Source organism: Erythrolamprus reginae, chromosome 4 (assembly GCF_031021105.1).
Source record: "Erythrolamprus reginae isolate rEryReg1 chromosome 4, rEryReg1.hap1, whole genome shotgun sequence".
In the NCBI taxonomy this organism is placed as follows: domain Eukaryota; kingdom Metazoa; phylum Chordata; class Lepidosauria; order Squamata; family Dipsadidae; genus Erythrolamprus; species Erythrolamprus reginae.
This window is the reverse complement of record NC_091953.1, coordinates 86,020,109-86,045,763: the sequence shown is the minus strand read 5'-3', so window position 1 is coordinate 86,045,763 and position 25,655 is coordinate 86,020,109. Positions and strand designations below refer to the sequence as shown.

The 25,655-nt window shown below is 43.6% G+C and overlaps 1 protein-coding gene across 3 annotated transcripts in view; it reads left to right on the top strand.

The window, feature by feature from the left end:
• Nucleotides 1-10,685: 10,685 nt before the first annotated feature.
• The window catches only part of CLCN4 (chloride voltage-gated channel 4), a 54,184-nt gene continuing 39,214 nt past the window's right edge, over nt 10,686-25,655 (top strand). Inside the window, exons 1-3 of one of the 3 annotated variants that reach the window (XM_070750821.1) lie at nt 10,686-10,761; nt 12,894-13,045; nt 21,741-21,840. In XM_070750821.1, coding sequence (XP_070606922.1) covers nt 12,902-13,045; nt 21,741-21,840 — 244 coding nt within the window. In that variant the 5' untranslated portion in view covers nt 10,686-10,761; nt 12,894-12,901. Of the gene's footprint in view, nt 10,762-12,893; nt 13,057-21,740; nt 21,841-25,655 lie in introns of all 3 variants that reach the window. The other 2 variants (XM_070750823.1, XM_070750822.1) reach the window with 2 other exon arrangements.

Here is a 25,655-nt window from a genome sequence, read left to right as displayed (position 1 = left end):
ATTGGACCCAAATCAGCATGGCTTTACTGAAGGCAAATCATGTCAGACTAATCTCATTGATTTCTTTGACTATGTCACAAAGGTGTTGGATGAAGGTGGTGCCGTGGATATTGCCTACCTGGACTTCAGCAAAGCCTTTGATACGGTTCCACATAAAGAGCTGATAGATAAATTAGTGAAGATTGGACTTAATCCCTGGATAGTTCAATGGATTTGCAGCTGGCTGAAGCGTAGACATCAGAGAGTTATTGTTAATGGCAAGTATTCTGAGCAGAGTCAGGTTACAAGCGGTGTGCCACAAGGGTCTGTTCTGGGTCCTATTCTTTTTAATATGTTTGTGAGTGACATAGGGGAAGGTTTGGTAGGGAAGGTTTGCTTATTTGCCGATGACTCTAAAGTGTGCAATAGGCTTGATATTCCTGGAGGCGTCTGTAATATGGTAAATGATTTAGCTTTACTAGATAAATGGTCAAAGCAATGGAACCTGCAGTTTAATGTTTCAAAATGTAAAATAAGGCACTTGTGGAAAAGGAATCCTCAATCTGAGTATTGTATTGGCAGTTCTGTGTTAGCAAATACTTCAAAAGAAAAGGATTTAGGGGTAGTGATTTCTGACAGTCTCAAAATGGGTGAACAGTGCAGTCAGGCAGTAGGGAAAGCAAGTAGGATGCTTGGCTGCATAGCTAGAGGTATAACAAGCAGGAAGAGGGAGATTATGATCCCGGTATATAGAATGCTGGTGAGACCACATTTGGAATACTGTGTTCAGTTCTGGAGACCTCACCTACAAAAAGATATTGACAAAATTGAACGGGTCCAAAGACGGGCTACAAGAATGGTGGAAGGTCTTAAGCATAAAACGTATCAGGAAAGACTTCATGAACTCAATCTGTATAGTCTGGAGGACAGAAGGAAAAGGGGGGACATGATCGAAACATTTAAATATATTAAAGGGTTAAATAAGGTCCAGGAGGGAAGTGTTTTTAATAGGAAAGTGAACACAATAACAAGGGGACACAATCTGAAGTTAGTTGGGGGTAAGATCAAAAGCAACATGAGAAAATATTATTTTACTGAAAGAGTAGTAGATCCTTGGAACAAACTTCCAGCAGACGTGGTAGATAAATCCACAGTAACTGAATTTAAACATGCCTGGGATAAATATATATCCATCCTAAGATAAAATACAGAAAATAGTATAAGGGCAGACTAGATGGACCATGAGGTCTTTTTCTGCCGTCAGACTTCTATGTTTCTATGTTTTGCTTCTCATCCAAGAAGCTTTTTCAGCTCTTGCTTTTGCATTTTAAGTTGAATCAATTTAAAAATATTTTCTAAACACTTCCAGAATGAAAATATCCCCACTCTTTAACATGCTAAAATACAAGTAAGTGCATTTTGGCCTTAGCCTGATTTTTGCAATATATGTGCTAGGAAATATGAAGTGTTCATCTAAAACAGAAACTAACTAACTAACCCCCAAGTCTTGAAAAAGCCTCTTAGCCATCCAAAAAGCATAGCTTTGATTACTGTATAACACATTCATTATAGACATGGTTAACAACTTTTGGACACCTACATTTGTTTTCTATGTAGGGATAGTCAAATTGTGCTCTCCAGAAATTTGTAATGTAATGACTTTTAGTCTAATCATTATGTTTAGTATATTTAAGTTGATAGTTCCCGAAATAGAAGACAAAAATATAAAGAAAACCAAGGGACAATTTTCATTAATATGTGAAACTTGTTCCTGAGCAATGTTGAGCTATACCCTGAGTCATGCTTTACACATAGGTTTACATATTTCAATTTAGTTGTGATAAAAATAATTGCTCAAAATATCTGCTGAGGTGTAAGCTAAACATCTGATGGCAGTTGTAGGAATAGGTTGTTCACTTGAGACTCCTTCGAAACTTACATGAATATGAAGGATTTGTTATAATGTTATTTGATAAAGAACGTAACTTTTGCTACTTGCTTTTATTTATAAATTAAGGTAAGTACTTTTATTGTTATATCACAGGTTAAAATATCCTGGCAGGAGGGGGGAGGGGAATCAAGCACCACATCAGTTTTCCATTGACTCCATAAACTAAGGCTGCTATTGCAGGATCCAATCTGAGTTCGTCATCAAGGACGAAAGATTTATTCCAAGTTTTCAGACTCATGCACCCCCCCCCAACCATTCTCCTTAGGGGTCTTGTATTCCCTCTGAGGGAACACCCCATAGAGGAGCACCCAGCCCTGGGTCCCTGGCCTCCGAGGCCACACTAGGGCTGCGAGCTGACGGTGAGGGGGCCCGCCCCCCCCACTGGGAGGCTCGAAGGCGGCTCTGGCAAGCCGAAGCGGAGCGCCTTACAGCTGATCGGGGAAGAGAGACCCAGGGGCCATCAGCCACGTTTACTCCCACGGCGGCTGGCCTAAGATCGCAGCCCGGGGCGTGGCAAAACTTGCCCCCAGACCTGCAGGACATGATAGCCAATGTGTACTCGCAGAGCATTGCAACGGGGACGCAGCAACATGGCAGGCAACACCAAATTAGAGGCTCATGGTCGGCACCGCCCCCCTCGGGTTTGGGGTCCTTGACAGAGGAACCGGCTCAGTTCGAAGACAGTGACTGGGAATACGATCTCTCAGAGGATGAGAGGGCGCAAGAACAGACTCCTACTGTTGGCTTGTTTAAACCGGCGCTCTTTCGAACCTTATTGTACAAGGCCAAGCAGGTGATGAATCTGCCAGGTTCATCAAAGGCTACGGAGACTGCAGAGACGAGCAGGACCTCTGACACACTGCTCAAAGAACCTCAGCCCGAGTCTGACCATTTTCCTGCCTCATCAATCTTCGTGGAAGGGGTCAAGAGACCCTGGCTGTACCCAGTGGCAGCACAGGGCCCTTCCAACCTGGAGAGAAAGTTTTATACATTTGATGAGGAGGTGGAGAAACTTCTCGAATTCCCTCCCATCAATCAGCCAGTTGTAACACTGGTTTCCAGCGCATTGGTGCCTTCAGAGACAGGTGACAGCCTGAAACCTGAAGATAGGAAGGCGGAGATCTTACTGCGCAAAACACACCAGATGTCTGGCTGGGGGTTCAGGGCGACTGCTGCGGCATCATTCCTGAACAGAGCATCAATGTTGTGGATTCAAGAAATGCAATCCCGCCTGGGACCCGAGGATGGCCATCTTCGCCAGGATCTGAGTAAGCTGTTGGCAGCGGCGGAATTTTCTGCAGACACCACACTAACCGCAGCTAAGTTTTCCGCCAGGTGCATGGCAACCACGCTGTCCTCTCACCGCCTCTTGTGGTTAAGAAACTGGCAGGCGGACCTCAAATCTAAATGGCGATTGGCCTCCGGCCCCTTCCAGGGCTCATCACTTTTCGGGGACTTGTTGGAGAAAGTCCTCGTGGAAGACAAAGATAAGAGGAAGGTGCTTGTCAAGTCCAACAGACGACAGGACCGCAGGTCCAATTCGTACTTGAGACGCCAGTCCTTTCGTTGGGACTCATCATCCGGATCCACCCAGACCCAGCGGCCCTTTTCCCAGGGCCAGTACAGTCAACAGCCCTATAGGAGTGATCGCGGCTCCTTTCAGGACAGACCAAGGGGCTACCAACAGTCCAGAAGGCCCTTTCGTGGTGGCAACCAGAGGGGTTTCAAGCGTACGAAATGACTCGACGGCACCACGACCCTTGGGAGGGAAGTTGCAGGGCTTCCACAGCGCCTGGCGTATCACTTCCTCCGACAAATGGGCTCTGGCCACGGTGGCTCAAGGACTCAAGCTGGAGTTCATCCAGTCTCCCCCCAACCGGTTTCTACACTGCCCTATTATAAGGGATTCTCAAAAGAAATCTCAGTTACGCAGGGAAATCACGCACCTATTAGACATACAAGCCATAGAGTGAGTCCCCCAACAGGAGGAGGGAAAAGGGTTCTATTCAACGATTTTCATAGTTCCCAAGGCCTCCGGGGGATGCAGGTTGATCCTCAACCTGAAGCAACTGAACCTTTTCGTCAAATACCGAAGGTTCAGGATGCATTCCCTGCAGACTATTTTGGCTTCCATCCGAGCTCAGGACTATTTAACTCCCATAGACCTGAAAGAGGCATACTTGCATGTCCCCATTCATCCGGCACACCGCAGGTTTCTCTGCTTTTGTACCGAGGGGAGACATTACCAGTACAAGGCCGTGCCATTCGGTCTTTCGTCCGCCCCACGGACATTTACAAAACTCCTGGATGTGCTTACCGCCAGCTTACGGGTTCGTTCCATCAGACTGATGGCTTACCTGGACGACATAGTCATACTGTCCAGGTCCCCGACGAAGGCCAGAAAGGACTTACACATGACCATTTGCACGCTAGAGGAGCACGGCTTCACCATCAATGTGGAGAAGAGCCAACTCTCCCCCACCACCAGACTTCTACACCTAGGAGCCATTATAGACACCCAGGCGGGCTCAGTGTCCCTTTCCACGGAACGACAGGACAACATACGCCAGCTGGTAGCCAGCATACATCGCAGCAGGCCAGTACCATTGTCACTGTTATCAAAGACACTGGGAACCCTAGTGTTGACCATTGGAATCGTGCCCTGGGCCAGACACCACATCAGGACACTGAAGTGGTTCTTGCTTCCGGCTCAGAGAACCAAGACAAGTCATTCCCACAAGCAGGTGCGCTTACCTCACGAGGTCAGAGAGTCACTGAAGTGGTGGGCTTCTCCGGCACTACACAAAGGCTCCTCCTTTCGAGCACAGGAGCAGATCATTCTGACCACCGACGCCAGCCTTACCGGATGGGGGGCCCACATTGGAACCCACATGGCTCAAGGTCTCTGGACAACGACAGACCTGGCGGAGGTCAACATAAATTTCCTAGAGCTAAGAGCTGTGTTCCTGGCCTTACAGACATTTGCACCCCTGGTTCAGGGAAGGCACGTGTTGGTGCTAACAGGCAATGTCGCGACCAGAGCTCACTTGAACGAGGTCGCACCATCTCATGGTGGAGACGAACAACCTGTTCCATTGGGCCGAACGGCATTTAATAGTCCTTGGCAGCGGAACATATTGCAGGGGTCAGCAATACACAGGCTGAGTGGTTGAGCCGGTCCACCCTGGACCCGTCAGAATGGAGATTGGACTCGGCCTTATTCCAGCAGATGGTAACCAGATTTGGGTCCCCGTTAGTGGATCTTTTTGCAAGTTCCCAAAACGCCCAGCTCCCGAGGTTCTACTCAAGGTTTCCAGAGCCGGGAGCGGAGCAGGTCAACGCCCTCCTAGTTTCCTGGCCCCCAGGACTACTCTATGCATTCCCACCGACGAGTCTCCTACCGAGGGTGGTAGAAAAGATCCTGAAGGAGAGAGCGGAGGTATTGATGGTGGCTTCACATTGGCCACGCCGCCCGTGGTTCTCCGACCTGGTGGAACTATCGGTGTCACCACCATGGAGGATCCCAGACCAGATAGTGTCGCTCAGCCAGGGGAGCTTGCAATATCCAGATCCCCAGTGGCTTCAACTGACCGTCTGGCACTTGAACGGCACAGGCTACGACACCTGAAACTACCAGAAATGGTCATAGACACCATGCAGGCGGCAAGGCGTCCATCGACGTCTCGGATCTACCAGACAACGTGGGCAGCCTTTTGCAGCTTCTGCGATAAGCAACAAATAAATCCTAGAGTGGCGTCAGTAATTACCATCTTGGAATTCCTGCAAGCAGGACTGGAGCGGGGATTGGTGCCCAACATTTTAAAGAGACATGTGGCGGCTCTTTCAACCATGATACAAGTGGCCGAGGTACGTTCATTGGCCTATCACCCTTGGATAAAGGATTTTATTAAGGGAGCATTGAATAAGCATTCGCCACCAGTTCGGAGATTTCCGTCATGGGACCTTGCGCTGGTCCTCAGAGCATTAACGAAACCACCGTTTGAACCATTGAGGTCCATACCATTGAGACTACTTTCCATCAAGACAGCCTTCCTAGTGGCTATTACGTCGGCTAGGAGAGTGTCGGAGTTGTCTGCCTTGTCGGTGAGACCTGATCTTTGCATCTTCTATCCCGACAGGGTAGTGCTGAGACTAGACCCTTCCTTTATACCGAAGGTGAATATGGACTTTCACAGACGACAGGAATTGATTCTTCCTGATTTTTGCACACACGGCAATCATCCGTCAGAGTTGCGCTGGCACAAGATTGATGTGCGCCGTGCGGTCAAGATATACATCAGACGGACAGAGAGCTTCAGGAAAATGGAACAACTGTTTATTTCCTTTGCACAGGATAGAAAGGGACTTGGCATATCATCTACCTCTATTAGTCGTTGGATCAGGGACTGTATTACGGAAGCGTACAAGGCTCGTAACCAAGCTGTGCCAGCTGGATTGACGGCTCACTCGACTAGGAGCGCGGCCACTTCAGCGGCCTGGACTACGCAGGCTTCCATAGAGGACATTTGCAAGGCTGCAACGTGGTCGACGCCTTCGACCTTCATACGACATTACAAGTTGGATTCCTTTGCTTCCGCAGACGCTGCCTTTGGGAGACGTGTTTTACAACGAGTTTGCTCTCCCTCAACGTCCCTGACGAGTTCCTTTCCCTCCCATGGGCCTTGAATCTTTGGTATATCCCATGTTGGACTCTCCTTCCAGATGCAGTGGAGAAGAACCGTTGTACCTACCTGAACGGTCTTCTCAGTGCACTGGAAGGAGAGTCCAAACCCGCCCGGCATTGTTATAAGTTCAGGGACGCCGGAGTGGGAAGTTAACATTATTACCTGTTGTTAAATAAAACTTGGTTATCCTCTTACTATGGTTTTTCGTTTTTAAAACTGGCTCATGGGGAGAGCAGAGGGGGCGGTGCTCAATTAATATGTAAATTTAACTCAGTCTCTACCAATAGGATTGGTGATATACCCATGTTGGACTCTCCTTCCAGTGCACTGAGAAGACCGTTCAGGTAGGTACAACGGTTCTTCTCAAGGAACTTTTCTTTCTCCATGGATGGACTCTGGTATGAGCCCAAAAACTTGGAAGAATAAATCTTTGGTCCCAGTGAATGACTCTGATTGGATCCTGCAACATTATCGTAGGACAATGATGGTGAACATATAGCATGTGTGCCACAGGTGGCACGCTGAGCCATATCCAAGGGTATGTAAAGCGTTGTCCTATGCCAGCTCCAGCGTGCATGAGCACACTAGTTAAATGATTTTCAGCCTTGTGGAGGCCATTTTGCCCTCCAGAGGATTCATGGAGGTTTCCCTGAAGACATAAATTAGAATTCAGAAAACTCGACCTCTGGTTTGGCTGTTGTGCTGTTTTTCGCACTCTGTGGTTTCAGGAAGCTTCTCTGAAGCCTTCGGAGTGTGAAAAACAATGCAACGGGCAAACCAAAAGTCCGTTTTTCCGAACTTTTCAGTTTGGCTGTTTTTTCACTGTCCTAGGCTTCAGTGAAGCTTGTGTGCATGCACGGGGATAGAGGGGGGATTGTGCACATGTGCAGGGGGGAGCACGGGGGGGAGCATGCATTGGGGAGGGAATGGATATGTGCATGTGCACGCATGCTAGCACATGCACAAAATCTTGGCACATGAACCAAGAAAGGTTTGCCATCACTGTCGTAGGACATGTATATTTGCCTTCATTTCTAAGGCTGCTATTGCAAATGTCCTGCACATTTTTGCATTCTACTTCTCACTGTCCCAGTGATGACAGTTTTGCCACTTCTGAATACATAATAGCCCATGTTTTTTTTATTAGTCCAGGAAAAAAATAATGTAAGACAGTTGTTAAGGTATTACAACCGTCTTAAATATAAAGCATCAATAACCAGAAAAATCCTCGAAAAGTTAATCAAGCAGCAGATTTGTCAGTACTTAGAAATGAACACGATCTCTAGAAGCCAGCATGAGTTTGTTAAAACAGGTCATATCAAACAAATCTTATTACCTTCTTTAATGAAGTGACTACCGTAATTTTGGAGTATAAGACACGCCTTTTTCCTTCATAAAAGAGGTTGATAATTTGGATCCCCCCCCCCGGACTCCAAAAATATGGAAATTTATTGGACCAAGGAAATGCAGTGTTCCCTTGATTTTTGCAGGGGATGCGTTCCGAGACCGCCCGCGTAGAGATGCAGAAGTAAATACACTATTTTTGGCTATGAACAAGCCTTCCCTTAACACTTTAAACTCCTAAATTGTAGTTTCCCATTCCCTTAGCAACCATTTAGATTATTACTCACCAGGGTTATTTATTAAAGTTTATTTAAAAAATATTTATTAAAGGCGGACAAAAGTTTGGCGATGACATATGATGTCATTGGGCGGGAAAAACCATGGTATAGGGAAAAAACCGTGAAGTATTTTTTAATTAATATTTTTGAAAAACCTTGGTATAGACTTTTTGTAAAGTTCAAACCCGTGAAAATCGAGGGAACACTGTACTGTAGAAATAGCATAAACTTCAGTAAGATGACTGTTAAAAAAAGACTACAACCTATTTCTTGGGAAGATAGAACAATGTGGGAGAAACTGTACCAAATGAATTTAGCTGACCACTTACACTACACATTGAGTGTGTAGTCCTCAATGGAACTACATCTACATGGAGGGAAGCATGCAACGGGGCACTTCAAAGTTCTGTCTTAGCTCCAGTGCTTTTCAAAAACTTCATAAATGACCTATATGAAATGACTGAAATTTGTGGATGGCACCAAGCTGAAGGGAGTTGCCAACATTTGGAATGATAAACTCAAAATTCAGAAGGATTTTGACAAGAGCACTGGGCTCTATCCAGCGGTGGGCTACTAGCTGGAACGCTAAATTGCGCTCGCTGCTGCGACTCGTAAATGCTTGTGGGGCCAGCGTGATTTTGCTTCTGCAACTGTGGAGGTAGCAAAATTGCGCACAGAGCCGCAGGTGCGTCCGTGTTTTGGGATGCATAGAAGCAAAAAAATCTGACTGAAACATGGGCGCACCTGCAGCTCCATGCATGATTTTGCTACCTCCACAGGTGCAGAAGCAAAATCATGCTAGCCCTGCAAGCACTTACGAGCCATGGCAGCGAGCGCAATTTAGCATTCTGGCTAGTAGCCCACCGCTGGCTCTATCCAACAAGATGCAGTTCTGCAGCGGTAAGAAAATAAGATCTTGTACTTAGGCAGAAAAACTAAATATATATATACAAGTTAGGTTGTACCTGGTTCAACATAATGCCTGTGAGAGAAGTCTAGATGTCGTGGTGAACTATCACAAATGTGAGCAATATGCTGCAGCCACCAAAAAAGCCAACACAGTCCTAAGCTGCATCAATGGGGATAGCATCAAAATCACAGCAATTGATAGCACTACTCTATACTGAATTAGTGATGCCACCTTGAAATACTGTGTCTAGTTCTGGTCACGATACCAGAAACAATGCAACATCCTGCCTGTCAACAATTATTTCAGCTTCAACCGCAATAACACAAGAGTACGGAACAGGTTCATACTTAATATCAACCGCTCCAAACTTGACTGTAAAAAATATGACTTTAGCAATCGAGTTGTTGAAGCGTGGAACTCATTACCAGACTCCGTGGTGTCAACCCCCAACATTTTTCCCTTTGACTTTCCACGGTTGACTTCTCTAGATTCCTTAGAGATCAGTAAGGGGCGAGCATAAGTGCACTAGTGTGCTTTCCGTCCCCTGTCCAATTGTCTCTCCTATATTTTATATCTCTTCTCCCATCCATATATCCTTCCTCTACTCTTCATTGATGTATTCTATTCTCATATCTCTTCTTCTATCCCTTCCCTGATATTTACTACTACACGTTTTTATTCTCCTTATCTTTCAATTTTTATTGGACAAAATAAATAAATAAATAAATATAAATTTAAAAATATAAATAAAAAGATGCTGAGGCCCTAGAAAGGGTGAGAAGAACAACAAATATGGTAAGGTTCTCTGGAAGCTAAATTGTGAGATGAATGGCTAAGTTGAGTAGGTATATTTAGCCTAATGAAAAATAATGTCTTAGGGGAGAAGTAATAGCAGTCTTCCAGCAACTAAAGGCTGTCACAGGGAAATATGGGTCAATTTATTTTCCATAGTATCTGAGGGCATCACAAGAAGCAGGTGGAAGCTCACAAGAGGGAGATACAGCCTGGAAATAAGTACAAATTTCCTGAAAGTGAGAATAATTAATCAATGGAACAGTTTTTCTCCTAGAGTTATGGGTTCTAAACCAGAAGACCTCCAGGATTCCTTAAAATACAAATAGCCTTTATTTTTCTTTTTTGCATTTGTCATGAATTAGTCCTAAATAAAATACCACTTAGTTTTTCATGGCCACTGTTCTATTATTTCAAGCAATGAAAATTGAATTGTTCTGGATAGGAATACAGTACTTTTTAATCAAAAGTCCGCCCTCCCACCCTTCCTTCTCCCTCCTTCCTTCCTTCTTTCCTTCCCCCCTTCCCCCTTCTGACCTTCTTTCCTCCCTCCTTCCTTGTTTTTTCTCTCCCTCCCTTCCTAATTTTCTTCCTTCCTCCCTTTGTTTGCAGCCAGCTCTGAAGGCGCAGGAGTATTTGCTTAATCCTGAAGGAGCTCAGTTCCTGTGCGTCTGCCTGCCTCTCTAGCAATTCTCCAATGTAGCAGGCAGTCACGTGACTAGTTGCTTCCTCTATATGACATCATTGCCTTTGCAGACATAGCAGCGAAGAGAGGAAGCTGTCAGGATCTTTAGAGCAGAACTAAATGATGTTGCATTGCGGGTAAGAGAAGACCATGTTCCATTATTTTTTAAGCTTTTCATAGGCATCGTTCTGAAATCAACCATTGTTAAAAGAGGGCTTTAAAAATAAGTCCTAATTATAATAGGCCTCTACAAATCAGAAGCCGGCAGGTGCAGTGGTTGTTTGATGGCTCTCCAGACATTCAGATGAGAAGTTTAAAACTAATGCTGTCAAGTGGGGTCTTAAAGCTGACAAACAATTGTCAGTGCCTATTACGTGATCTTTTTAGTATGCAGGAAGCTGTATTTTCATTCTGTCTAGAGAGGCTGGAATGAAACAATTGCGTTCAGATACATGAACTGGCTATTTGCAATATTCCAAGGTATTGAAGAATATTTGTTTTAAAAGGAACATAACTCTAAATTTCTGGCATAATTCATGTGGAAATTCTTTCATTTGTTCTTGGGGAGCTTACTGGAAAAAAACAACCTTCAGTTGAATGGCTTGTCTAAGGAAGTGTTACATTGGCTATTTTATAATTTTTCCCTTGTAGTAGGTAAGGTGTATTCCACAATCAGCTTATGTGAAAGGAAATACTTATTAAGATACATGGATATTTTTACAATGTGTTGAAAAATGGAATGATACATAACATAGTATTTAATGATACATAACCTAGTATAACTGCAAGAAAGTAGTAAGAATTCTCAATTTCTGTATCATTCAAAATGCCATGGTGAAATGTGCCTGCATAAAGAGAAATTATTACTTATGGTTCAGGTAAAAAGGCAGGTAGTTCTCTAATAATTTTATCTATTTTGTCAAAACAGAATATTCAGCTGTACAGCTCTAAGCAATGATTTTTTCTACTGCAAGTAAAAAATGACTATGCTTTATTTCCTCTTCCAAAATCGTTTGAGATGTCAAGCAGAATAAAATACAAACAAATCATTTAAAAATCTTAAATCACAGATTTAAAAAATAATTTTTATTTTTATTACCAAAAATGTTACATTATCTAATATTGCATACCTGAAACAGACCATATCCTTGCCAAATTCCTTTTTATAATAAATATTGTATTATCCTATGTAAGCCTAGGATTGCTCTCAATCACAATATTACCTGATGTAGTTACAATTTCATTCACCTCCACATAGGGAAGATTGCTGTTTTGCATATGCTGTAGACTACATTACAAAGAAGATGATTTGAGATAGTTGGCAAACAAAAGTTGTAGTTATTTTTAAGCATATACCAGAAACATATTTAATATATTGTTTAAGAAAATAATTATTTAAGGAATTCTACAATAACTCAGTCTTTAAAATTACAGTTAATATACTATCCTTAATCTGATGTAACCACTCAGGATTAACTCTGCTTTAACATAGAATCCACAGAAACATTAAATGAACATTAAAATAACAGGAATAATAAAAGTAGTATTATCTTTATACTGAAAAAACCCTGCATTTTGATTTGTTGTACCTCATACCACTTGATGAGTTTTCTAAACTTTCCTGTGGATTAATTTTTTATTTGGTGTTATATTATTGTAAATTAAACATAATTTAAGAATGGAAAATTTCCATAACTTTAAGAAAGGTTCAATCACTAGCAAGGTAAATAGCGTGCTAATTGTCTTTTAGAAAAAATGCCTTTCAGACAATCATGACCTGGATGACTGAGAATCTCCATAGACATCTTTCTAATGCCATTGATCAGACACACAATTATCTTGTGTTTACCAAGAAGTGGTCTGGATATTGTTTTTTAAAATAATTGGCTTTTGGAAAATTCTTTTTCTCATCTTTTAAGTTCTTGAGTCACCAAACCTGTATGTGAGACGTGCTTTATAGCAATGGCCCCCAATCTTTTGGGCATCAGAAGATTAAGAAAAAACATGAGAAAGTTTTTGCTGCTGACCGGAGTTAATGTGGTTTTATGGATGGGGCTTCACTTGATTGCGCAGCCCAATTGCTGGCATGCTGCAACCTGGTGCTGGTCTATGGATTGGGAGTTAGGGACCCCTTCTTTATCGTACTGCGAGTGATTTCTTCTTTGCAGGAAAAGGCTTGATGAGTATGAAGGTGTAAACATGATATAAAATAAATGCTAATGTCTCAATATTGAATATACAACCTGCTGCTTTGTTTTTCATTGTCTAGGTTCTAATATGGTTAATGCAGGAAATATGAATGGTTCTGGAAATCTGATGGATTTTTTGGATGAACCTTTTCCTGATGTTGGCACTTATGAAGACTTTCATACCATTGATTGGTTAAGGGAGAAATCTCGGGATACAGATAGACATAGAAAGGTAAATGAAAGGTAAACGCTTGGCGTATCTGTTTAAAGTGATTGCTTTTAAATATATTCCATTAATAATTATAAGCCTGAAATATAGGTAGCCTTTGACTTAGAACAGTTCATTTAGTGACAATAGCACTGAAAAAAGTGAAATGACCATTTTTCACACTTAAGACCACTGCAGCATTTCCATGATCACATGATCAGAATTCAGATACTTGGCAACTGACTCATAGTTATGACAGTTGCAGTGTCCCAGGTCATGTGATCACCCTTTGTGACCTTCTGACAAGCAAAGTCAATAGGTAAGCCAGATTCACTTATCAACCATGTTACTAATTTAACAATTGCAGTAATTGACTTAACAAATGTGGCAAGAAAGTTTGTATAATGGGACAAAATTCACTTAATAAATGTTTTGCTTAGCAAGTAAGTTGAGGACTACCTGTATAGCAATATGAGTGGGTGTGTGATACCACCTATGTAGTATTTTCCTTCTCATTTCCCTAACCCTTATATTCTTAATTTTCCTTATATTCTCCACTATATTCTTCATCTCTTGCACATCTACTTGTAATTCACTTTGCCACCATTTAGTCAATCCTTGGGTCACACACCCATCTGCCTGCAGTAACATGGATTGGGGGATTTTTTTGCTATTCTTCCTTGCAAATCCTTTCAAACCCAGTCAAGTTGTATGGTGACTCAATGTATAGCCATTTTCAAGTTCCTCCAGAGATGTCCAATAGGGTTCAAGTCAGGGCTCTGGCTGGGCCACACTAGAACATTCTCAGAGTTGTTCCTAAGCCACTCTTAGTGTGTGCTTAGGATTGATATCATGTTGGAAAGTGAACCTTCAGCCTAGTCTGATGTCCTGAATACTGTGGAACAGGTTATCATTGAGGATACTTTGTACTTTGCTCCATTCAGCTTTCCCTCAACCTGATCAATCTCCCAGTCCCTGTTGCTGAAAAACAATTTCACAACATGATACTGCCACCACTATGCTTCTAAGTTGAGTTTATATTGGGCAGGTGATGATCAGTGCCTGGCTTTCCCTGGACATAATGTTTAGAATTGAGGCCAAACAGTTGGATATTGGTTTCATTAGGCCAGAAAATCTTGTCACAGTCCTTCGGGGGGGGGGGGGGGGTTGTTTTGTGTTTGGGTTTTCCGTTTGGTTTGGATTCATTTCGTTTCGTTTCGTTAACTCCAAGTGGGCTTTGAAGTGTTTTGTACTGAGAGAGGCTTCCATCTAGCCACTCAAAGCCCAGATCGATGGAAGATTACAGTGATAGTTGTCTTTCTGGAACTCTGCTTATCTCCATACATGATCTCTAGAGCTCAGTCAGAGTAACCGTCAGGTTCTTCGTCACCTCTCTTACTAAGGTCCATCACCTGTTTTACAAAGTTCTTCTCCCCAAATTGCTCAGTTTAATCTGCTGACCAGTTCTTGGAAAAGTCCTGCCAAACATCTTCCATTTGAGAATTATGGTGGCACTGTGCTCTTGGGAACTTTCAGTGCAGCAGAAATTTTATTGTAGCCTTCCCCAGATTTGTACCTTGCAGATGTTCCATATTTTGAATCCTCTTTTTTTTCTCTTTTTGGGTTGCCTCCCCCAATTCTCTATCCAGGGGCGGAGTCAGCATTCAAGTGGCTTGTCTTCATCCAATCAGATGAAGGAATGAGTCAGTCTGTTTTTTGCACTTTGTCAGATCCTCACTGCCCCACCCAGAATTGACTTGGCCCTTCAGTTGGAAGGACTTTTCGGTAACATCCTCCCAATTGGACATGACCAGCAAATCTATGAAATTAGGCCTTTTTCCCTCTGAATTTCTTCCTTTAGACCAGGGGTCCCCAAACTTTTTATACAGGGTTCCGGGCGAAGGGATCTCCTCAGTGGGTGGCCTCGGAGGATGCAGCAACGCAGCCCCGAAAAGGACCGGCTGTTGGTCCCTTGAACCCGCCGCCGCTGCCTCCGTTCGGGCGAAGGGATCTCCGCAGTGGGCAGCGGCAGCTTCAAGGGACCAACAGCCGGTCCTCGTTGAGCTGAGCTTCCTTTGGCTTCCTTCGAGGCGGCAGGTGAGCTTTGCAGCTTTGCCTCGAAGGAAGCCAAAGGAAGCTCAGCTCGGGGGCGGGCCTGAAGCCGCCGCCGCCTACTCTGCCCCACGCTTCAGCCACGCCGAGGCCAAGTAAGCTGAGGCTATGCCCGTCGCCCCGGGTCCAAGCGCGGGGCTTGGTCGGCGGGCAAGCATTGGGAGGGCCTCACCATCGCCTGGCTGGAGAAGAGCTCCCCTCCCCGCGATCCGGGACGGCATGGCCATCATCAAGTTAGTGCACGGGGGTCCTGATGGCTTGCTTATGGCCCCCTCCAGCCGCTCTTGCAGGGCTTCCAGGCTCCCCGCGGGGTGGCGAAGAAGCAAAAAAGCGGCACTGGAGGGACCAAGACGATCTGCAGCTGAGCGTCTGGAGGAGGAGGAGGAGGAAAGCCAGGGGGCGGGGAGGAAAGCGGGCCTGCAATTGGCCAATTTCTTTCTCACCTTCAGGGAGAGGAACTGTTGCTGCTCTGCCATAGGGTGCTTTCCTCCCTGCCCCCTGGCTTTCTTCCTCTTCCTTGCCGCCTCCAGACGCTCAGCAGCAGAGTGGAGGGGAGTATCGGAGCTTATGGTAAAATCTCGTACGCTACCGCGGGCCGGGTAAATGGCCTCAGCGGGCCGTAGTTTGGGGACCGCTGCTTTAGACTATTATAAATTACTTCCCTACAAAAAGTTCGGAAAACCCCCACCAGATGGCTCTGTACTTCCATCTCAGCTCCACAACAAAGGCCTTGGAATCTAAAGCCTCAAAATACAAATGCAGGAAAATCTCAGCTCTATTTCTTTTCCTACCATTTCAATCCCTTCTCCCTCCCTTCCCAAAGGGATTTACCTGATAAGCCCCTAGCATTGCCATGGCTTATCTCGGCTTTACTATTTATATCTGGGCCCTTTCAGCCACCCTAGAAGCTTGCTCGTGTAGGCCCAGTCAGTCTATGGCCTTCGGCCTGGTAATCTCTGCCTGGGCTTGCTCGGGAAGGGGTGGTTTACAGAGGACTACGAGGCTGGGGTGGCCATTTTGACTAGGCCTCTTTAGGGATCGCCAATCCAGGGTAGTTCCCACTTACTCATATGGCGAACAAGGATTCCCCTCATAACAATTCTGGTGGCAAACATTTCAGGAAGACAAGACCATGGAGCAGGGCGATGATAACTCCTCTTCCTCACATTCTAGCAGGCCCCAGAGTTCCAAGCAATCCTCTTCTAGAACCACTCAGAAGGCTGAAAAGAGGTGGGACAAGGCCTTACAAAAAATATGTGATAGATCTGCTAAAAGGAGCAGGATCTGTGATAGGGACCAGGCCCCATCACCTCCTGTTTCAGAAGCGGGAGCGGGGGAGGATCCTTTTCAATTCAATTATTAGAGTTGTATGCCGCCCCTCTCCACCCTAGATGTCACATATCGGGATCCCTCAACACTCAGATGGACTAGCTCTCCCACACGTCAGTGGATCTAGCGGAATGGCACCTCCTCCCATTTCTGTTCAGTCAGATTGTTAATCGGTTTGGACCCTCCTCTGTAGACCTGTTTGTAACTCCACAGAACCGTCAACTTCCAAGATTCTTTTCCTGTTTCCCAACTCAGGGAGTGGAGGGGGTAAACGCCCTCCAAAGTACATGGCCACCAGCCTTCTTCTATGCATTTCCACCAACTCCAGTCCTCCCAGACTTTATACAGAAGATTCTACAAGAATGGGCACAGGTGATCAGTGTAGCCCTTCATTGGCCCTGTTCTCAATCGCACACCTGTGGTGGTTGCCTCTTTCAGAAGACATGCTATCTCATGGGGCTCTTCATCACCCAGATCCGGCGTGGTTGCATCTAACCACCTGGAAATTGAATGGTGCAATCTAGCAGATCAAGAGTACGACCAGGAGGCTATCCTCATTATTCAAGCTTCTCTCCACCCTTCAACCAATCGCATCTACTCAGCCCCCTGGAAGAAGTTCTGCAGCTGGTGCAAGTTAGAGGGCCTGTCCTCTCTTCCTAAGATCATTCAATTTCTAGTGCATGGTTTTCACATGGAACTTGCAGCAGACACATTTTGGAGGCAAGTGGCAGCCCTCTCCTCCATTCTGTCTGGCTATCAAAACAAACTTCTAGCACAGTTCCTGACTATCAGGAACTAGCAGTTCTTACAGGGTTTCTCCAACATGAGGCCACCTATAGTTCTCAGTATCCAACTTGGGATCTGCCGCGAGTCCTGTCTTCTCTCACTGGAGCCCCATACGAGCCCATAAGGGAATCATCACTGTGACACCTCTCCTTCAAAGTAGACTTTTTAGTGGCCATAACCTCTACCCATCGAATTTCTGAGTTCTCAGCCCTCTCGGTGTGGAAAGATCTCTGTATCTTCCATCCGGACATAGTGGTCCTACGCCTGGATCCCGCCTTCTTACCAAAGATAAATTCTGTCTATCACCGGGCACAAGAACTGGCCCTCCCATCTTTTTGCACTCTTCCTACTCACCACCTGGACCAATGATGGCATACTCTCGATGTCAGATGGGATCTCCAGGCCTACATTGACAGGACTCTTCCTTTCAGGAAATTGGAAGCTCTCTTTGTTGCCTTTCACCCTCGTTCCTTGGGAATCAAGGTTTCAGCTTCTACCATTGGACGTTGAATTAGAGGCACTATCACCAAGGCGTATGAGATGTCAGCACTGCCCAAACCATCAGGCATGACAACACATTCTATCCACAATGCTGCTTCATCAGCTGCATGGGCTACACAATCATCTCTTGACAAAGTGTGCCAGGCAGCCACCTGGTCTTCCCCAAATTTCTTCATCAGAAACTACAAAATTGACACCTATGTGTCAGCAGATTCAGCATTGGCAGGAGGGTGCTTCAACAGGTGGTGGAGAGCAGGCAGTAGCACTGTTCCAATCTATTCCCACCCATTTGGGATCCAAAGTTTTGGTATGTCCCACCTGAATGCTGGCTATGCCCCGGGATGGAAAATAAGTGTTGGAACCTACCTGATAGGCCTATTCTCATTTGAGTAGAGGCAACATTCAGTTCCCTACCCTGATTGAGTTCACTCTTCTTCTATTTCTCTTGGTGGAGGGGAGTCTCCCAGGTTCCCACCTGAGCTTTTATGTTGCCACATCGAGTCTAGTCTGCAGATTTGTCAAATCTTGACAGGGCAGTGCTGATCCGTCCAAGTGCAAAAAACAGTCAATCCTTCATCTAATTGGACTAGGATAGCTCACATGAATGCTGGCTCCGCTTGGATGAGAAGAGGCGTATCAGGTAGGTTCCAATGCCTAGTATCTTTCAACACTTTCATTTCTATTCTTAACTCCATTTTTTTTTGCTGTATTCTCTTTCTCTCTTCTCTTCCCCCCCTTTGTTGTTTTATTTTGTTTTCATCTTTTCTCTCCCTTTTCCCTGCCATCTATGATCTTCCCTATCTGTTCTAATCCTTTTTTCATAGTCTTGTGTTTCCATCGCCTCTTTATTGTATTTCCTTTCTTGTTTTTTTCCAGTTCCTCTGTTTTTTTCCACTCTTCCAGTGTCCTCAATAGTTTTCTCGTTTATCTGTTCTGCACTTTATTCTTTGTATTATATTCTCCAGTTTTAATTCAATGCAGTCCATATCTTCAAGTATTTCTTTCATTCCCATATACTGTTCATTTATAATGTCTTTTAATATCCCGATGTATCCATTCCATGTCTCTGTTTCCCTTGTTATCATTTCTACAATCCAAGCAAAATTCCAAGAAGAAAAACCAGGAGTTTAACCGCCTCTCTTTCTTCTTTTGGTTTATTCTGCTTTTTTTTTAATCAGCAAGAACAAAGATTCCAGGTGCTGCACCCTTCTTTCTTTCTTTAAGATAGTGTTTGTGCTTCACATCAGTATTATTCCTCTTTATTATTCTGCACTTTAATTTTCATTACATCCAATACATAGGTAAGTATTTAACCATGAATTTAATTTTAATAAAGGAAAGACAACTTCCAGTTCAAATGTCAATATTTTTCTTTAAAACAAAGTATCTTTCTAAAACCATTCCTTCTTTAAAACTGCCAACAAAACTTTTTTTCCCTCTTAGTTCTCATTTTCTTCAGGATTTTAGTATGCTTGACCAGTCACTGACAGTTAGCTTCCATATTTTTCCCCCTTCATATTTTTTGGGGTCACTTTTTTTCTTTTAAGAGGCAACAATCCCAGATCACAATTCACTCACTTTTCCCTCCTGCTAAGTCTTGCTGTTCTAGTCTCCCTTTAGCTTTGTGGCAGCCATGATTGCTGCCTTTGCACCAAATTGTCAGCTAGGGGCTTTTCAGTTCAGGAGGGGAAAATGCAGCTCTTTCTTCCTGGTCCCCTTTACTTTGCTCCCTTTCTGGGGGGACTTGGGTCCCAATCTGGGACCCTCAGGTGTGGGAGTCTTTGGAGCCAGCCATGGAATTTGCGGTCCAGCTTCTGATTCTGCGAAAGGAAAGACCGAAAATCTTCTGAAATTTTGTTTTCACTTTGTCATTAAGGGATACTAAATGTAGATTAATGAGGAAAAGATGAATTTCAACAACTGTAGACTCAGTAACAAAATTTACAAAAGTGAAGGCGGTCTGAATAATTTCTACATGCACTGTATATCTGTTCGTGGTAGAAAGCTCACCAAAGAGAGAAAACTGCATAGAGAAACCGTAAGAGATGACATTCTGACAGAAATATAGCTTAGATGGTGTGCTGAAAGCAATTCATGTTTGCTGAGTATCAAGAAAAATAGGGCCAATTGGATGTAGTGGGGATAGGTTACTTCATCCTGAATGGTAAACAAGCAAATATAATAATTTAATAATTTATAAACCTTTATGCCAACTGACTCTCAATGATTCTGGTTGATTCACAACAATCAGACATAAAAATAAAAAAGAGATACAGTGATCCCTCGAGTTTCGCGTCCTCGAGCATCGCGAAAGGGCTATATCACGAGTTTTCAACCCGGAAGTAAACTCCACCATCTGCGCATGCGTGCCTTTTTTCTATGGCCACGCATGCGTAGATGGTGGAGTTTCCCGCCGGGCAGATAAGCTGCTGGGCGGCTTCCCTGGGTCTTCCCCCTCTTGCCCCGGTAAGACCCCAGCGGCGGCGCGAGCAACGGTGTGGGCGGGCGGGCGGCACGCACGGGGACACCCCAGCTCCGCTTCCCAGCTGGGAAGCAGCCCCAGCAACGCACGCGCGCTTGGGGACATCCCAGCTCCGCTTCCCAGCTGGGAAGCGGCCCCAGCAACAGCGTGGGCGGGCGGTGCGCGCGCGCTTAGGGAAACCCCAGCTCCGCTTCCCAGCTGGGAAGCGGCCCCAGCAATGCGCGCGCGCGCTTGGGGACATCCCAGCTCCGCTTCCCAGCTGGGAAGCGGCCCCAGCAACGGCGTGGGGTCCTGGAACGGAACCCTCGCGATGATCGAGGGACCACTGTATTCTTAAAATCAGAGAAGAGAAAAGTTTAAAAGATAAAAAACACATTGGTGTAGTGGGAGTAAGGATAGTTTCAAGGGTAGAAAAGAACAAATACATACAATGAATCAATTATAAGCTAGTTTTAGCTATTTTTCCTTTCCTTTTTCTTATCATATGCCCTTAATTTCTTTAAATTACTATTCCTCATTCTTTTTAAGCAGTTTGCTTAAGAATGATTATTAAAAGAGCACTTAAAAAGAATCATTATGAGTTATATGGATATCTGATATGGGATATTGCCAAACTATAAGAGGTCAAATTATCACATATAGTTTCTATAAAAACATCCAACAATTGGCTAAGGTACCATTTTTGGAGAAGAAATTTAAAGAACTACTATTGGTAATCCCATTTATCTCCTGATGTCTTTTAAATACAAATTTACTAAGTTTCATGTTTATAGGACATAATTTTTATTACAACAGACAAGATACTGGGAAACGAGAAAGAACTGTAGTAAAATATTAGCAATATCTATTGATTCTGGGTATAAATTTTTTATTTTCTCCACCTTAAAATAAAACAATATATAATTATAAACACAACAACAATGCTTAAAATCAATCATAAAAATATGATTCCAGATTGATTAATCAACAGAATTTAAATTTTATTCTAAACTCTATAGTTATAATTAGAAACATACCACTAGCAATAGCACCTAGCTTATATACTGCCCCATAGTGCTTTACAAAACTGTCTGGGCCGTTTGCAATGTCAGTGTTATTTGCCTATTATCCCCAACAATCAGAGTCCTCATTTTATCAATCTTGGAAGGATGGAAGGATGAGTCAACCTTATAGGTTTTATAAGGATAGATCATTTTCCTCAAAAGTCAATCTGACATAAATTGCAAGAAATGATTAATCTTATTTTAACTTTTTGTCTTCAAAAAATTCTCACTATAGCCCTGATAGATTGCTTCAAGTCTTTTATGAAATATGTTTTGTTCATAAAAGCAGGATACAAATAAATAATAATAATGATCATACCTCTTACCTCATCTTCTCTGCCAAATACTTTGCTATTTGATTTTATAGCTTACATATATTTATATTGGATTATTTGAATATATGGTGTTATATTTAATGAAATATCAACATTGTAACTTCTTCAATTAAATAATATATTTTCCCCAGATTACAAATAAAAGCAAGGAGTCCATATGGGAATTCATCAAAAGTTTACTGGATGCTTGGTCAGGATGGGTTGTTATGCTACTTATAGGACTGCTGGCAGGTAATTTCAAACAAATGTTAACTTAACTCATTTACTTATTAAAGCTGTGTGCTATACATGCAATTGTTTATGCTGGGTATATAAATGTGATATCTTTCATTTCAGTGTTTCAAGGCTAAATACTATTTTTGTTTGGGGATAGAAATGCTAAATATATATGTAGAATATTGACAATAACAGCACAAAGAAATAATAATATTTATAATTTGAAATAGGGAATAACAATTGTGATATAGAATTTTTTTAAAATTAGTCTCATAGGTCTAGTACTAGTAATAATAGCAACAACTATTTTCTGGTTTATCATTATCAATGTTAATAATATATTATTAATTAAAAATAATATCTCTGGGTATTAACTGATGCTTTTTGGCTTATTATGAATAAACAACAAATGTTCTTCTAATGTTCCGCTGAAATATATAATTTGAGCCATGCATAGTTTGTGAAGCAATATGACACTTATTCAGGCAAGCTCTTATAAAGCAGTCACTAAAGATGCAATTTCAATTTTTCTTGCTATGTGATACCACTTGATGTCACTGTTGTACTATGTTATTTTAAAAACTGCCAACTATTTGGAATGGAAAGACAAAAATATTAAGTGTCAAAATGGAAGGCATAAAAAGTATTTGAATTTATAATACAATATAAGCCAATTCTAAATATTTAATGTTACAAATTTATGATGTTTTTACCATAAATATATGAATATAAATATTACTCAGGATATCACGCCTAATCTACAACCATTAACTAATCAGCATACCTCAGTTACATCAACGACCCCAGGTGTTACCCCACTGACTCACCAGGAAGTTTCTACACAGCAGGCAATTGCTGAGCCATCAAACCACACCCAGCCACCAGTATTTATAGAAGGAAGACAGCTCAGGTCTCGCTGTGTTCGCCCTAGAACAAGGACAGAAACATCAGCCTGAAGATAACGAGTGGGACCTTGTCGAAACGTCGCCAGAAATTTCCAAATCCTACACGGGAAGAAACCCGAATATACCAAGACCATCATATATATATATGTGTGTGTGTGTGTGTGTGTGTGTGTATGTATATATGTATGTATGTAGATTGTTCTGAGTTCGGGTTTTGCTCCATGTAATATTTTGAGTGTCTATGCGACGTTTCGGTGAAATCACATTCACCATCATCAGTCTGAAGTTATAAGCTTTGTGCTGCTGTAAATATAGTTTGTTTGCAACTGCCATTTGTTCCTTATATATAGTGGTGGGGATGGAGATTTGGTTTGAATGTAGCAAATAGATTGGGTGGCTATGTTTTAATGATTTGATTGGTTGGTGGAATCACATTTAGTTGAAGGATTGACATGGTGATGATTATGATATGTTTTTTTGTTTAAGGCTGGTTTCCAAATCTCTGGTAGGCGGGTCGTGTCATCTCGTTTGTTCATGCTGAGGGGGTGTTTTTCTATCTCTATGGCCTCCATGATTATTCTTTTGTATACATTTTCTGTTTTGGAAAGTAATTTAGTTTTTTCAAAGTCAATTTCATGCCCTGTTTTTTTAATGTGCTGGACAAGGGAGGAAGTTTTTTCTTCTTTTTTGACTGCATTCTTCGATTAGTTTGTCTAATGTATATGGCTGCATATGTTTTGCAAGGGATTTCATAGATTCCTTGGTTTTCGAGTTGGATTTTATCTTTTGGGTTTCTTAGGATGTTTGATATTTTTTGGTTAGTGACAAATGAAGTTTTGATATTATGTTTGTGTAGAATTTTACAAATTTTGTCTGTGGTGCCTTTGATGTAAGGGAGGAGGGTAGTGCCATTATCCTGTTCTTGGTCTTGATTTTTGGGGGATGTCTCTTTTTTGATTAGGTTTGTAATTGTTTTTCTTTCAAATCCATTAGAAATTAATACATCTTTGAGTTTGTTCAATTCAGTTTTTCATTCAAACCAAATCTCCACCCCCCCCACCAGGGCCGCCGATAGATGGGTATTACTGGAAGCGGTGTACCGGGCCCGGGAAAATTGAATAATGGGGGGGGGCGGCGCTTCTGCTGCTGAGCCCAGTCCTTTCCCGGTGGCTTTCGGCTCCTCCCGCCGAGGAGCTGCAAGGCTGGCCTCGGAGCCCCGCGCGGCCAGCGTTCCCTCGTGCCCGGCGGTCTCCCCTTTCCTAAACCCCCACCAGCCCCCTCCTTCCCTTCCCGCCCTGCCCTCCTTCCCCGAGGCGTCCCTTGCCTAGATGGGCAGCTCTTCCGGCGAGGGTGGGCAAGGCGCGCCCTTTTCAGCTCTCGGCCTCCGCCCGCGCAGAAAGCATCCTTCCTCGCATCCAGCGCCGGCCATGGGGTCTTCCGCCGCCGCCTTCCGCAAGGCCCCCGAGGAGCTGCATGGGTCTCCAGCCTTCTCCTGGTGAGTCACCGCGGCAAGGATGCGGGCGAAGGAGAAAGGGAAGAACCCGGCGCCTCGGGCTCTTCCCTCTTGCGGTAGAGGGGTAGGTGGTTTGTGGGGAGCGGGGGAGGGAATGAGCCGGCATAGTCAAAATCATAACTTCTTTCGTTTCTTTTTCTTTCTTTCTCTATTTCTCTCTTGCTCTTTCATTCTTTTTTCTTTATCTTGCTTTCTTTCTTTCTCTTTCTTTCTCTCCTTCCTTCCCTCTTTCCATTTCTTTCATTCCCCCTCTCTTTTTATTTCTCTTTCATTCTCTTTCTTTCCTCTTTCTTTCTTTCTTTTGTTTCTTGTTCTTTCTTTCTCTCTTTCTCTCTTGCTTCCATTCTTTTTTTCTTTCTCTTTCTTTCTTTCTTCCTCTTTCTTTCTTTCCTTCCTTCCCTCCTGCATTTCTTTCATTCCCCCTCTCTCTTTTTATTTCTCTTTCATTCTCTTTCTTTCTTTCTTTCTTTCTTTCTCTTTCTTGCTCTTTCTTTCTCTCTTTTACCTTCCCTTCCTCTATTTCTTCTTTTCTTTCTCCTTCCTACCTTCTTCCCTCCCTCCCTTCCTTCAGTCCTTCCTCTCTTACTCTCCCCTTTCATAAGTTTCCTTGCTTCCTTCCTCTGTTCCTGTCCCTTCCCCCTTTCTTTCTTTCTTTCTTTCTTTCCTTCCTTCCCTCCCTCCATTTCTTGCTTTCCTTCTCCTTCCTCCCTTCTTTCCTCCCTCACTCCCTTCTTTCACTCCTTCCTCTCTTACTCTCCCCTTTCACACCTTTCCTTGCTTGCTTTGCACCCTTCCTCTGTTCCTGTCCCTTCCCTCTTTCCTTCCTTCCTTCCCACCCTCCGTCCATTCATTCACCCATTCCTCTCCTGATCGCCCCTTTTACCCTTCCTTCCTTCCTTCCTTCCTTCCTTCCTTCCTTCCTTCCTTCCTTCCTTCCTTCCTTCATAGCTCGCCCTCGCCTTTCTTCCCTTCCTTCCAGATGGGAGTGCCCCCTCAAGACACCCGCCTGACTGCTGGTACCCTGCTTTTTCTCTCCCCTCGTCCTTTCCAGCTCCTCTCCGGTGGCTGCTGGGTGTGGGATCCCCCTCCCCTCTCCCCTCGCTAGAAAGCACATGGTTTTGTCAACAAGAAGGGAGAAGTGCCAAGGAGCCGTAAATAAGCCTCGCTCCGCCTGACCGATGCCAGGATCTTTCTTTCCCTTGTCACTCCCGCTTGTTTCTTTCTCCTGGACGAGTCCACACAATCGGCTTAACCCAGTTCCTGAAATAGCCTATGGCAGTGCTTCCCAACCTTGACAACTTGAAGATATCTGGACTTCAACTCCCAGAATTCCCCAGCCAGCATTCGCTGGCTGGGGAATTCTGGGAGTTAAAGTCCAGATATCTTCAAGTTGCCAAGGTTGGGAAACACTG